This window comes from Aphelocoma coerulescens, chromosome 30 (genome assembly GCF_041296385.1).
Source record: "Aphelocoma coerulescens isolate FSJ_1873_10779 chromosome 30, UR_Acoe_1.0, whole genome shotgun sequence".
Classification (NCBI taxonomy): domain Eukaryota; kingdom Metazoa; phylum Chordata; class Aves; order Passeriformes; family Corvidae; genus Aphelocoma; species Aphelocoma coerulescens.
The window spans coordinates 830,666-845,172 of NC_091043.1; the positions used below are offsets into that span (position 1 = coordinate 830,666).

Below are 14,507 nucleotides of genomic sequence, written 5' to 3' on the forward strand. Positions count from 1 at the left end.
AAAAGGAAAAAAGGATGGGAAAGGGGTGGGAAAAGGATGGGAAACCGGGATGGGAAAGGCGTGGAGAAAGAGATGGAGAAGGAAGGAAAAGGGCGAAAAAGAAGGGGGGAAAAAAGGCTGGAAAAAGGGATTTGGGGACACTGTGAGGGGATTTGGGGACAATGTGAGGGGATTTGGGGACACCATGAGGGGATTTGGGGACTGTGAGGGGATTTGGGGACACCCTGAGGGGTTGGGGACACCGTGAGGGAATTTGGGGGCACTGAGAGGATTTGGGGACCCTGTGAGGGGATTTGGGGACACCCTGAGGGATTGGGGACACCGTGAGGGGATTTGGGGACACTGAGAGGGAATTTAGGGACACTGAGGGGATTTGGGGACACCCTGAGGGGCTTTGGGGACACTGAGAGGGGATTTGGGGACTGTGAGGGGATTTGAGGACACTGAGAGGGGATTTGGGGACACTGTGAGGGGATTTGGGGACTGTGAGGGGATTTGGGGACACCATGAGGGGTTGGGGACACGGAGAGGGGATTTGGGGGCACTGAGAGGATTTGGGGACACTGAGAGGGGATTTGGGGACACCCTGAGGGGTTGGGGACATCCTGAGGGGTTGGAGACAACTGTGAGGGATTTGAGGACATTGTGAGGGGCTCTGAGGACACTGAGAGGGGTTGGGGACACCGTGAGGGGATTTGGGGACACCGTGAGGGGATTTGGGGACACTGTGAGGGATTTGAGGACATTGTGAGGGGCTCTGGGGACACTGAGGGGATTTGGGGACACTGAGAGGGGTTGGGGACACCGTGAGGGGATTTGGGGACGCCGTGAGGGATTGGAAACACTGAGGAGACTTGTAGACACTGTGAGGGGATTTGGGGACATTGTGAGGGGTTGGGGACACTGAGAGGGGATTTGGGGACACTGAGAGGGGATTTGGGGACACTCACTGTGAGGGGTTGGGGACACTGTGAGGGGCTTTGGAGACACTCACTGTGAGCCCGTGGGGCCACTGTGAGCCCTTGGGGACACCCTGAGGGGTTGGGGACACTCACTGTGAGCCACTGGCGACATTGTCACCCTGAGGGGCCGCTCGGGGCCCCGGCGGCTCCATGGCGGCCCCTCCTCCCCCTCACCGCCGGCGGGGGCGCGCCCCGCGGCGCCGTCCAATCAGGAGCCAGAACGCTCGTGATTGACAGGCAATGCCCTCGGGGAGGAAGCGCCTCCGCCAATCAGATCATAGGCGGGATCCAGCCCGACCAATAGGAGCGGCGGGCGGGCCGCGCCTCTGGAGAGATCAGCCAATAGGGAGCTTCGTGGGCGGGGCCGCAGTGGGAGGCGGGCGCTGGCGCGCGTGCGCAGGCGGCTGAGGCGGGCGGTGAAGCGGCGGCGGCGGCGGCGCCGGGAGGAGGCGGCGGAGATGGAGCCGGGATACGGCGGTAGGTGCGGGCCGGGGCGGCCCCGCGGTGCTGCCGCTCCCCTGGGGACGCGGTGGCTCCGTCCCGTTGCTGCCTCAGCACCGGCTCCGTTACCGGCGGGGGCTGGGGGAAGGGGGGGGGGGGCGCCTCCGCCGCAGCGGGAAGCGCCGCGCCCGCCCCCCGTGAGGCGGTGGCGCCGCCGATTGGCTGAGCGCCACGTCACTCACCGCTGGGGCGGCGCTGATTGGCTGCGGGGCGCTGGGGGGGGTCGTGCCCTGAGGAGGGCGGGGGGGGCGGAAATGGCGCCGGGCCCATTTCTGAAGACGACACAAAATGGCGGCCGCGGCCCCGCCCCCGCCGCCTGTGCCTCAGTTTCCCTTGTCCTGCCGCGTCCCATCGGTGGCGACAGCCGGGGGGGTCCCGTGTCGCCTCCCTGGGGCTCCCGTGGACCCTTCCCGGGGCTCCTGTGCCCTCCTCAGGACGTCCCGTGTCCCCTCCTGAGGGGGATCCCTGTCCTCTCCTCAGGGGGATCCCCCTGGATTCTCCCCCTTCGCATCCCCTTGGATCGCTCTCTGGATCTTCCCAAAAATTCCCCGTGGATTCCCCCTCAGGATTCCCCCCTGGATCTCCCTCAGGATCCCCTCCCGCCTCGAACTCCCCCCTGGATTCCCTCAGGATTCCCCTGGATTCCCCCCTGGATCCTGCCTGGATTCCCTCAGGATTCCCCCCTGGATCCTGCCTGGATTCCCTCAGGATTCCCCTGGATTCCCTCAGGTTTCCCCCCTGGATCCCACCTGGATTCCCTCAGGTTTCCCCTGGATCCCCCCTCAGGTTTCCCCTGGATTCCCTCAGGTTTCCCCCCTGGATTCCCTCAGGTTTCCCCCCTGGATTCCCACAGGATTCCCCTGGATCCCCTCAGGATTCCCCTGGATCCCCTCAGGTTTCCCCCCTGGATCCTGCCTGGATTCCTTCAGGATCCCGCTTGGATTCCCTCAGGATTCCCCCGGATCCCCCCTCAGGTTTCCCCCCTGGATCCCCCCTCAGGATTCCCCTGGATCCCCTCGGGTTTCCCCCCTGGATCCCCTCGGGTTTCCCCCCTGGATCCTGCCTGGATTCCTTCAGGTTTCCCCTGGATCCCCCCTCAGGATTCCCCTGGATCCCCCCTCAGGATTCTCCTGGATTCCCCCTCAGGATTCCCCTGGATTCCCCCTCAGGATTCCCCTGGATCCCCCCTCAGGTTTCCCCCCTGGATCCCCCCATAGGATTCCCCTGGATCCCCCCTCAGGATCCCCCCAAGGTTTTCCCCTCTTCTCCGTGTCCAAGGAGGTTTCCATGGAATCACCAGGGACCACCTGGGATCCCCCCGGAATTCCCCCGGGATCGGAACCCCCCGGAAAAGCTCCTCAGCCTGGGAAAAGGGATCGGGAAAATCCCAACCTCCGCCGGGATTTCACATCCTTTGTAGCAAATCCAAGGATCCAGAGCTGGGATTTGGGAAGGATTCCCCCAATCCAAGGTTTTACCGCCGGATTAAAGCCCCTCACTGGAGTTTTCTGGGATGGCAGAGGAGAAATATCCCCAAAATCCTGGATTCTGTTCCCATCTGGAGCTCTCCGTTCTCTTCCCACTTTTCCTTCATTTAAATCCACGTTCGGGAGGTCCAAAAATCCCTGGAAGTTGAATTTTCCTTCGCTTTTAGGGACACAAAAATCCCGCCAGGAGAATTTTTCCTTCATTCCCTGGATTTATCACTCAATTCCCACCTGGAATTTATGGAATCCCGGCTTTTCCCACGGGGAAATTCCTTCAGCATCCACAGAAAAGGAGCTGTTCCCGTTTTAGAGGGAATTTGTGCTCCCGAATTTTCTCCATCCTGCTTTTAAACCTTTTTTTTTTTTTCCCCCGCTTTTTTGGGAAATAAAAACCCGAGGTGGGAAAGCAGCGAAAGGATGGAAAACGAAACCTGGAAAATCAAATCGGGCTCAGATCAACCTCAGCAAATCCTGGTGGGGTTTTGTGGTTGGAGAACTTGGAGAAATCCTGGCAGCCAGGATTTTCTTGGATTCGTGGAATTCACACCTGGATCGTGCCAGGCCTGGGGCTGGAATGAAGCCCTGAGCGGCTTTGGAGGGATTTTTATCCCGGATTGTTCCTGGATTTTGGTGAATTCTGGCAATTCTGGGGTGTTTGGAGTTGTTAGAAGAGAGAAAAACGTGGAAAGCCACCCCCAGCTATTCCCAATTCCGTGGCTTTGGAGCCTCCAGTTGCCCCCCAGCCTTGGGATAAATGGATTGAAATCCCAGGATGAGTTATCCCACTTGGCAAAACTCCTCTGCGTGGAAAAAATTCCATCAAAATCAGGAATTGCTGCACTCAGCTCCACAAAATTCCCTCTTTGCTCCTTTCCCAGTGGCTTTTTCCCTGTTTTTTTTTTTTTGGTTGGATTTCCTGGATTTTATTTTATTTTATTTTATTTTATTTTGCTTTACTTTACTTTATTTTATTTTACTTTATTTATTCCCAAGAGTTTTATTTGTGGAGTGTGTGGATCCTTCAGCACCACTGGAAGCTTGAGGTTGTTTTTATCCCAATTTTCCTGGGAAGAATCCCAGGATTAACAGGAATTGGAACAGCCAAGGGCTTCACCCCGAGGAATTTGATCCCAAAGGCACAAAGATCCCTGGGAAAACGGGAAATTTTGGGACAAGCAGCTCCGATTTCCTGAAGATTCCAGCCTGCTTTTGCCTCTGGACTCAACATTCCCAAATTTTCCTCCAGAACGCCTTTGGGATGGGAACGGGAAACACGGAATTCCTGCTTTTCCAGCCTCACCTCTGGATTGGGGCTGGGATGTGGGGCTTGGGGTCGGGAAAAGAGGGAATTTTCCCTTCCCTGCTCATGGATCCGCCCTTTTCCCACAGGATACGGCACCTGGAGCACCGGGGCCACCAACACCCAGGGTGAGTTTTCCTTGGATTTCCCTTCCCTTTTCCTCAGCTTTTCCTTGGATTTCCCTTCCCTTTTCCTCAGCTTTTCCTTGGATTTTCCCCCCTCAATCCCCCTCAATCCCCCCCTCAATCCCCCTCAATCCCCCCTCAATCCCCCCCTCAATCCCTCTCAATCCCCCCCTCAATCCCCCCTCAATCCCCCTCAATCCCCCTCAATCCCCCCTCAATCTCCCTCAATCCCCCTCAATCCCCCCTCAATCCCCCCTCAATCCCCCTCAATCCCCCTCAATCCCCCCCTCAATCCCCCTCAATCCCCCCCTCAATCCCCCTCAATCCCCCTCAATCCCCCCCTCAATCCCCCTCAATCCCCCCTCAATCCCCCTCAATCCCCCTCAATCCCCCTCAATCCCCCCTCAATCCCCCCTCAATCTCCCTCAATCCCCCCTCAATCCCCCTCAATCCCCCTCAATCCCCCTCAATCCCCCTCAATCCCCCTCAATCCCCCTCAATCCCCCCTCAATCTCCCTCAATCCCCCCTCAATCCCCCTCAATCCCCCCTCAATCCCCCCTCAATCCCCCTCAATCCCCCTCAATCCCCCCTCAATCCCCCTCAATCTCCCTCAATCCCCCCTCAATCCCCCCTCAATCCCCCCTCAATCCCCCTCAATCCCCCTCAATCCCCCTCAATCCCCCCTCAATCCCCCCTCAATCCCCCCCTCAATCCCCCCTCAATCCCCCCTCAATCCCCCCTCAATCCCCCCCTCAATCCCCCTCAATCCCCCTCAATCCCCCCCTCAATCCCCCTCAATCCCCCCTCAATCCCCCCTCAATCCCCCTCAATCCCCCCTCAATCCCCCCTCAATCCCCCTCAATCCCCCTCAATCCCCCTCAATCCCCCCTCAATCCCCCTCAATCCCCCCTCAATCTCCCCCTCAATCCCCCCTCAATCCCCCCCTCAATCCCCCTCAATCCCCCCCTCAATCCCCCTCAATCCCCCTCCCCCCAAGCCCCGCTGTTCCTTTCCCCGTTTCCATCCCGGAATTTCCCCTTTTCCCGGGAATTCCCCCTCACTGAGGAGCCTCCAGCCCCCAATTCCAGCGGTTTTTCCTGAACAATTCCCGCTTCCCCTCTCTCCTGCAGGTTCCTACGCCGCGAGCGCCGCCAGCTGGCAAGGTGGGCACGGTGGGCACGGTGGGCAAGGTTCGGGCTTCTTCCCGAACTTCTCCTTCCCGCCTCTTTTTCCTGCCTTTTCTCTCTTTTTTCTGCCTTTTTCTCTCTTTTCCCTGCCTTTTTCTCTTTTTCCTCCCTTTTTTCCTCTTTTTCCTCCCTCTTTTCCCTGCCTTTTCCCCCTTTTCCCTGCCTTTTCCCACTCTTTCCCTCCCTTTTCTCCCTTTTTCCTCCCTTTTCTCCCTTTTTCCTCCCTTTTTTCCTTTTTCTTCCTTTTTTCCCTCATTTTCCTCCCCTTTTCCCCCCTTTTTCCTCCCTTTTTTCTCCCTTCCCCCCTTTTCTCTCTCTTTTTCCTGCCTTTTTTCCCCCTTTTTTCCTCCTTTTTCCCCCTTTTTACTCCCTTTTTTTCCCTTTTTCCTGCCTTTTTCCCTCATTTTCCTCCCCTTTTTCCCTCTTTTTCCTCCCTTTTCCCCCTTTTTTTTCTCCCTTTTTTTCTCTCTTTCCCATCCCTTTTTTCCCCTCCTTTCCCCCTTTTCCTCCCCTTTCTTTTTCCCTCTTTTCCCCCTCGATTTCCCACCTTTTCCGTGGTTTTTCCTGCTGGGATCCAGCCCCATCCCACCCTTTTCGTAACACAATTAACGCCTTCGTTAACCCCTAATTAATCAATTAATCAATCAATCAACATGGATTACGAGGTCTGTGATTGTTCCAACCCCCAAATTCCCTTTGGAATGACCCCGGGACTTTTCCAGCTGGGATCCCGCCCCTCTAAGAACACAATTAACCCCTTAATAACCCAATAAACCCCTTCATTAACCCCTAATTAATTCATTAATCAATCAATTAACGCAATTTATGAGCTCTGTGATTGTTCCAACCCCCAAATTCCCCTTGGAATGACCCCGAGGCTTTTCCAGCTGGAATCCCGCCCCTCTAAGAACACAATTAACCCCTTAATAACCCAAGATCCCCCTTCATTAACCCCTAATTAATCCATTAATCTCTTAATTAATGATTGATTAATCCATTAATTCCCACAAGATTCTCCTCCAACCCCTGCAATTCCCCTTGGAATGACCCCGAGGCTTTTCCAGCTGGGATCCCGCCCCTCTAAGAGCACAATTAACCCCTTAATAACCCAATAAATCCTTTTGTTAACCCCTAACTAATTCATTAATCTCTTAATTAATGATTGATTAATCCATTAATTCCCACAAGATTCTCCTCCAACTCCTGCAATTCCCCTTGGAATGACCCCGAGGCTTTTCCAGCTGGGATCCCGCCCCTCTAAGAACACAATTAACCCCTTAATAACCCAAGACCCCCCTTCATTAACCCCTAATTAATCAATTAATCAATCAATTAGCACAGTTTACGAGCTCTGTGATTGTTCCAACCCCCAAATTCCCCTTGGAATGACCCCGAGGCTTTTCCAGCTGGGATCCCGCCCCTCTAAGAACACAATTAACCCCTTCATAACCCAAGATCCCCCTTCATTAACCCCTAATTAATCCATTAATCTCTTAATTAATGATTGATTAATCCATTAATTCCCACAAGATTCTCCTCCAACCCCTGCAATTCCCCTTGGAACGACCCCGAGGCTTTTCCAGCTGGGATCCTGCCCCCCTAAGAGCACGATTAACCCCTTCATAACCCAAAGAAACCCCTTCATGAACTCCTAATTAATCAATTAATCAATCAATTAGCACAGTTTATGAGCTCTATGATTGTTCCAACCCCCAAATTCCCCTTGGAACAACCCCGAGGCTTTTCCAGCTGGGATCCCGCCCCTCTAAGAACACAATTAACCCCTTAATAACCCAAGATCCCCCTTCATTAACCCCTAATTAATCCATTAATCTCTTAATTAATGATTGATTAATCCATTAATTCCCACAAGATTCTCCTCCAACCCCCAAATTCCCTTTTGAATGACCCCGAGGCTTTTCCAGCTGGGATCCCGCCCTTCTAAGAACACAGTTAACCCCTTAATAACCCAAGACCCCCCTTCATTAACCCCTAATTAATCAATCAATTAGCACAGTTTACGAGCTCTGTGATTGTTCCAACCCCCAAATTCCCCTTGGAATGACCCCGAGGCTTTTCCAGCTGGGATCCCGCCCCCCTAAGAGCACAATTAACCCCTTAATAACCCAATAAATCCTTTTGTTAACCCCTAATTAATTCATTAATCTCTTGATTAATGACTGATTAATCCATTAATTCCCACAAGATTCTCCTCCAACCCCTGCAATTCCCCTTGGAATGACCCCGAGGCTTTTCCAGCTGGGATCCCGCCCCTCTAAGAGCACGATTAACCCCTTCATAACCCAAGCCCCGCCTTCATTAACCCCTAATGAACTCATTAACCCCTTGCTCCCCGCAGCCTACGAGGGCTACGAGTACTACACCCCGCAGGGCTCGGCGCCGACGCCGCCGGGAGCCTCCTACGGCTACGGAGGGGCCACTTCCGGCGGCTCCTGGGCCACCGCCAAGGCTCCGGAGCTGGGCCTGGCCTCGTCCGAGGGCTCCGGCGCCGCCTTCGGCACCGAGAGCGCCGCGGCCAACGGCGACTCCATCATCGCCAAAATCAACCAGCGCCTCGACCTCATGGCCAAGGAGGGCACGGCCGCGGCGGGGGACAGCCGGGACCAGCAGGAAAGGTGGGAATTGGGTCCCGGAATCATCCCCAGATCCGCGGGATTCCCGGAATTCCGGAGGTTGGGGTCGGTTTTGGCCCCAAATTCCGGCGATTTTCCCGGGGGTTTGAGTGAATAACGGAGGTTTCATCCCGAATTTTGGGGGTTTGTGGGGAAATTCCCATTTTTTGGGAATGGGAGAGGGGTTTAGGAACGGCCAAGGTCAAGCAGTGATGGGGGACAGGCAGGACCAGCAGGAAAGGTGGGAATTGGGTCCCGGAATCATCCCCAGATCCGCGGGATTCCCGGAATTCCGGAGGTTGGGGTCGGTTTTGGCCCCAAATTCCGGCGATTTTCCCGGGGGTTTGAGTGAATAACGGAGGTTTCATCCCGAATTTTGGGGGTTTGTGGGGAAATTCCCATTTTTTGGGAATGGGAGAGGGGTTTAGGAATGGCCAAGGAGGGCACGGCCGCGGTGGGGGACAACAGGGACCAGCAGGAAAGGTGGGAATTGGGTCCCCAAATCCGCGGGATTCCCGGAATTCCGGAGGTCGGGGTTGGTTTTTGGCTGTTTTGGCCCCAAATTCCGGCGATTTTCCCGGGAATTTGAGTGAATAACGAAGGTTTCATCCTGAATTTTGGGGTTTTCTGGGGAAATTCCCATTTTTTGGGGGATTTTGGGAATGGGAGAGGGGTTTAGGAACGGCCAAGGTCAAGCAGTGATGGGGGACAGGCAGGACCAGCAGGAAAGGTGGGAATTGGGTCCCGGAATGATCCCCAGATCCGCGGGATTCCCGGAATTCCGGAGGTTGGGGTCGGTTTTGGCCCCAAATTCCGGCGATTTTCCCGGGAATTTGAGTGAATAACGGAGGTTTCATCCCGAATTTTGGGGGTTTTCTGGGGAAATTCCCATTTTTTGGGGATTTTGGGAATGGGAGAGGGGTTTAGGAATGGCCAAGGTCAAGCAGTGAGGGGGGACAGGCAGGACGAGCAGGAAAGGTGGGAATTGGGTCCCCAAATCCGCGGGATTCCCGGAATTCCGGAGGTCGGGGTCGGTTTTTGGCTGTTTTGGCCCCAAATTCCGGCGATTTTCCCGGGAATTTGAGTGAATAACGAAGGTTTCATCCTGAATTTTGGGGTTTTCTGGGGAAATTCCCATTTTTTGGGGGATTTTGGGAATGGGAGAGGGGTTTAGGAATGGCCAAGGTCAAGCAGTGAGGGGGGACAGGCAGGACGAGCAGGAAAGGTGGGAATTGGGTCCCCAAATCCGTGGGATTCCCGGAATTCCGGAGGTTTGGGTCAGTTTTTGGCTATTCTGGCCCCAAATTCTGGCGATTTTCCTGGGGATTTGAGTGAATAATGAAGGTTTCATCCTGAATTTTGGGGGTTTTCTGGGGAATTTCCCATTTTTTGGGGATTTTGGGAATGGGAGAGGGGTTTAGGAATGGCCAAGGTCAAGCAGTGATGGGGGAGAGGCAGGACGAGCAGGAAAGGTGGGAATTGGGTCCCCAAATCCGTGGGATTCCCAGAATTCCGGAGGTTGGGGTTGTTTTTAGGCTGTTCTGGCCCCAAATTCTGGTGATTTTCCTGGGATTTAAACCCCCATAAATCCCGTTTTTCCTGAGATTTTCAGGACCCAAAAACCCCTACAAACTCCCCATTTAAACCCCCTTCAATCCCATTTTTCCCAAGGATCTTTGGGATCCAAAAAACACTACAAACTCCACATTTAAACCCCCTTCAATCCCATTTTTCCCGAGGTTTTTCAGGACCCAAAAATCACTACAAACTCCACATTAAACCTCTTCAATCCCATTTTTCCCGATGTTTTTCAGGACCCAAAACCCACTACAAACTCCCCATTTAAACCCCTTCAATCCCATTTTTCCCAAGGATCTTTGGGATCCAAAAAACATTACAAACTCCACATTAAACCCCTTCAATCCCATTTTTCCAGAGTTTTTTTGGGACCCAAAAACCGCTCCAAACTCCCCATTTAAACCCCTTCAATCCCATTTTTCCCGATGTTTTTCAGGACCCAAAACCCACTACAAACTCCCCATTTAAACCCCTTCAATCCCATTTTTCCCAAGGATCTTTGGGATCCAAAAAACATTACAAACTCCACATTAAACCCCTTCAATCCCATTTTTCCAGAGTTTCTTTGGGACCCAAAACCCACTACAAACTCCCCATTTAAACCCCTTCAATCCCATTTTTCCCGAGGCTTTTCAGGACCCAAAAATCACTACAAACTCCACATTAAACCTCTTCAATCCCATTTTTCCTGAGGTTTTCAGGACCCAAAAACCGCTCCAAACTCCCCATTTAAACCCCTTCAATCCCATTTTTCCCAAGGATCTTTGGGATCCAAAAAACATTACAAACTCCACATTTAAACCCCTTCAATCCCATTTTTCCAGAGTTTTTTTGGGACCCAAAAACCGCTCCAAACTCCCCATTTAACCCCTTAAACCCCATTCCTCCCGAGCTTTTCCAGCATCCCAAACCCCTTTAGGACCCAATCCCACCCCCCCCCACCCCCAATCCCAAACCCTTCTCCCTCTTTTCCAGCTCCTTCCGCTACGACTCCTTCGACTCCTACGACTCCCGGCCCTCGCTGGGCTCCTCCCGGGATCCCTTCCGGGCCTCCTTTCCCTTCGGAGAGGCCGGATCCGAGCGGGACGGCGCCTTTGGGAGCCGGGAAGGCGCCTTTGGGAGCCGGGAGAGCCCCTTTGGGAGCCGGGAGCGCGGCCGCTCCTCCCTGGGAATCCGCGGCAGCTCCGGCAGCCCCCGGAGCCGCTGCCAGCCCCGCGGGCGCCTCCCCGGCCGCAGCCCGGAGCCCTTCCCGGCCGGATCCCGCTGGAACGAGCTGCAATTCCCGGCAAACCGCGGCGGGCAGGGAGCCAGGGGGGGCCTCCCGTCGCTCTTTTCCCAGGCCTTGGTGCCGGAATATCCCGGGGATTATCCGGAATATCCCGGCGATTATCCCGGCGATTATCCCGGCGATTATCCCGGCGATTATCCCGGCGATTATCCCGGCGATTATCCGGGAGATTACCCCGGTGATTATCCCGGTGATTATCCCGGAGATTATGGAGATTACGGAGATTATCCCGGCGATTTCGGGATGCTGGGAATGCCGGGAATGCCGGGAATGGGGCGCTCCGGGCCCTTCGGGATGGGCAGGAGGAGCAGGGACAGGATGGGAGCCCTGCCCTGGAACGGCGGCCTGGGAATGGTGAGTCCCGAGCTTTTCCCGCTTTTTTCCGGCTTTTCCAGGGGGTTGGGATTGGGGGGGTTCCTTAGGGAAGTGGAAGGATCCTGAAATTCCAACTTCCAGTCTTTAAATGCCCAAATTTCCAGCCTTGACTCCCGAATTTCCAGCCTTGACTCCCCAGTTTCCGTCTTTTATTCCCAAATTTCCAGCCTTGACTCCCGAATTTCCAGCCTTTATTCCCAAATTTCTGGCCTTTACTCCCAAATTTCCGGCCTTTATTCCTGAATTTCCGGCCTTTATTCCCAAATTTCCGGCCTTTATTCCTGCGTTTCCAGCCTTTACTCCTAAATTTCCAGCCTTTATTCCTGAATTTCCAGCCTTTATTTCCGAGTTTCCAGCCTTGACTCCCGAATTTCCGGCCTTTATTCCCGAATTTCCAGCCTTTATTCCCAAATTTCCGGCCTTTATCCCCCAAATTCGAAGCCGTTGTTCCCAAAATTCCGCCCTTTATCGGGAGCGGGTGAATCCCTGGAATCTGCGGCCCCCTGGGGCTCTGATTCCCGGGCTTTCCTGATTCCTGGGATTCCCTGATTCCCGGGATTTCCTGACTCCCGGGCTCCTTGATTCCTGGGGTTTCTCATTCCTGGGATTCCCAGAATTCCCTGATTCCCAGGGTCCCTGACTCCTGGGATTCCCTGACTCCTGGAATCCCAATTCCCAGAATCCCTGACTCCCAGAATTCCCTGATCCCAGAATTCCCAGAACTCCTGACTCCCAGGGTTTCTGATTCCCGGGATTCCCGGATCCCAGAATCCCTGATCCCAGAATTCCCGATCCCAGAATTCCTGACTCTCGGGATTCCTGACTCCCAGGGTTTCTGATTCCCAGGATTCCCTGACTCCCAGAACTCCCTGATCCCAGAATCCCTGGTCCCAGAATTCCCAGAATTCCTGATTCCAGAACTCCATGACTCCCAGAATCCCTGATCCCGGATTTCCTGACTCCCAGAATCCCTGATCCCAGAATTCCTAGAATTCCTGACTCCCAGAATTCCCAGAACCCCTGACTCCCAGAACTCCAGAATTCCCAGAACCCCATATCCCAGAACTCCCTGATCCCAGAACTCCCAGAATTCCCGATCCCAGAACTCCCAGAATCCCTGATTCCAGAATTCCCTGACTCCCAGAATCCCAGACTCCCAGATCCCAGAATTCCCAGAAGTCCCAGAACTCCCTGACTCCCAGAACTCCCAGAATTCCCAGAATTCCCTGACTCCCAGAACTCCCAGAACTCCCAGATCCCAGAATTCCCAGAACTCCCAGAATTCCCAGAATTCCCTGATCCCAGAATTCCCAGAATTCCCAGAACTCCCAGACTTCCCAGAACTCCCAGAATTCCCAGAACTCCCAGAACTCCCTGATCCCAGAACTCCCAGAACTCCCAGAATTCCCAGAACTCCCAGACTTCCCAGAACTCCCTGATCCCAGAACTCCCAGAACTCCCCGAATTCCCAGAACTCCCAGAACTCCAGAATCCCAGAACTCCCAGAATTCCCAGAACTCCCAGAATCCCAGAATTCCCAGAATCCCAGAATCCCAGAATTCCCAGACCCCTCCTTTCCCGGCAGCCGCGGCGCCGCGGTTTCCGCCCGCGCTCCGGGGGCCGCTGGGAGCCGGAGGGGCCCCGGAAGCGGAAACGGTCCCGGAGCGGCGACGGCGCCGATGCCAAAAGCGCCCGGAGCGACAGCGACGCCGACGGCGCCGACTCCGCCCGCGGTACCGGCACCTCCCGCCATTCCCGCCCCTATCCCGGGATTTTCACCCCTTATCCCTGAATTCCCACCCCTATCCCTGAATTCCCACCCCTGTCCCGGGATTTTCACCCCTTATCCCGAGAATTCCCACCCCTATCCCTGAATTCCCGCCCTTTTCCTGGGATTTTCACCCCTTATCCCGAGAATTCCCACCCTTATCCCTGAATTCCCACCCCTGTCCCGGGATTGCCACCCTTATCCTGGGATTTTCACCCTTTTCTCGGGATTTTCACCCTTTTCCTGGGATTTCCCACCCTTTTCCCTGAATTCCCACCCCTATCCCGGGATTTTTACCCCTATCCCTGAATTCCCACCCCCATCACGGGATTTTCATCCCTTATCCCGAGAATTCCCACCCCTATCCTGGGAATTCCCACCCCTATCCCTGAATTCCCACCCCTATCCCTGAATTCCCGCCCCTATCCCGGGATTCCCGCCCCCATCCCGCCATTCCCGCCCCTATCCCGGGAATTTCACCCCTTATCCCGAGAATTCCCACCCCTATCCCTGAATTCCCACCCGCATCCCGGGATTTTCATTCTTTATCCCGAGAATTCCCACCCTTATCCCTGAATTCCCACCCCTGTCCCGGGATTCCCACCCTTTTCCTGGGATTTCCCACCCTTTTCCCTGAATTCCCGCCCTTTTCCCTGAATTCCCACCCCTATCCCGCGCTTCCCACCCCTTTTCCTGGGATTTCCCACCCCTATCCCTGAATTCCCGCCCCTATCCCGGGAATTTCACCCCTTACCTTGGGAATTCCCACCCCTATCCCTGAATTCCCACCCCTATCCCAGGATTCCCACCTTTATCCTGGGATTTTCACCCTTATCCTGGGATTTCCCATCCTTTTCCTGGCAATTCCCGCCCTTATCCCTGGATTTCCCCCCTTTCCCTGGATTTTCCCCCTTTTCCCTGGATTTCCCACCCTTTTCCATGGATTTTCAAAGTTTTCCTGGGGATTTTCCTCCTTTTCCTGGATTTTCGCCCCTTTTTCCCTGGATTTCCCACCCCTTTTCCTTGGATTTTCCCCCCTTTCCCCTGGCTTTTCCCCCTTTTCCTGGGTTCCCACCCTTTTTCCATGGATTTCCCCCCTTTTTCCCTGGGATTTCCCTCCTTTTCCCTGGGATTTCCCTCCTTTTCCCTGGATTTCCCCCTTTCTCCCTGGATTTTCCCCCCTTTCCCTGGATTTTCCCCCTTTCCCTGGATTTTCCTCCTTTTCCTGGATTTTTCCCCCTTTTTCCATGGATTCCCACCCTTTTTCCATGGATTTTCCCCCCTTTCCCTGGATTTTCCCCC

The 14,507-nt window shown here is 54.5% G+C and overlaps 1 protein-coding gene across 4 annotated transcripts in view; it reads left to right on the forward strand.

Annotated features, from left to right (window-relative positions):
• Window positions 1-1,355: 1,355 nt before the first annotated feature.
• AKAP8 (A-kinase anchoring protein 8) overlaps window positions 1,356-14,507 on the forward strand; it is a 40,306-nt gene continuing 27,154 nt past the window's right edge. For 3 of the 4 annotated variants that reach the window (XM_068998056.1, XM_068998057.1, XM_068998059.1), the window contains exons 1-6: window positions 1,356-1,439; window positions 4,340-4,378; window positions 5,507-5,566; window positions 7,923-8,199; window positions 10,750-11,416; window positions 13,023-13,170. In XM_068998056.1, the coding sequence (XP_068854157.1) occupies window positions 1,421-1,439; window positions 4,340-4,378; window positions 5,507-5,566; window positions 7,923-8,199; window positions 10,750-11,416; window positions 13,023-13,170 (1,210 nt within the window). In that variant the 5' untranslated portion in view covers window positions 1,356-1,420. The remainder of the gene's footprint in view (window positions 1,440-4,339; window positions 4,379-5,506; window positions 5,567-7,922; window positions 8,200-10,749; window positions 11,417-13,022; window positions 13,171-14,507) is intronic. The other variant, XM_068998058.1, reaches the window with a different exon arrangement.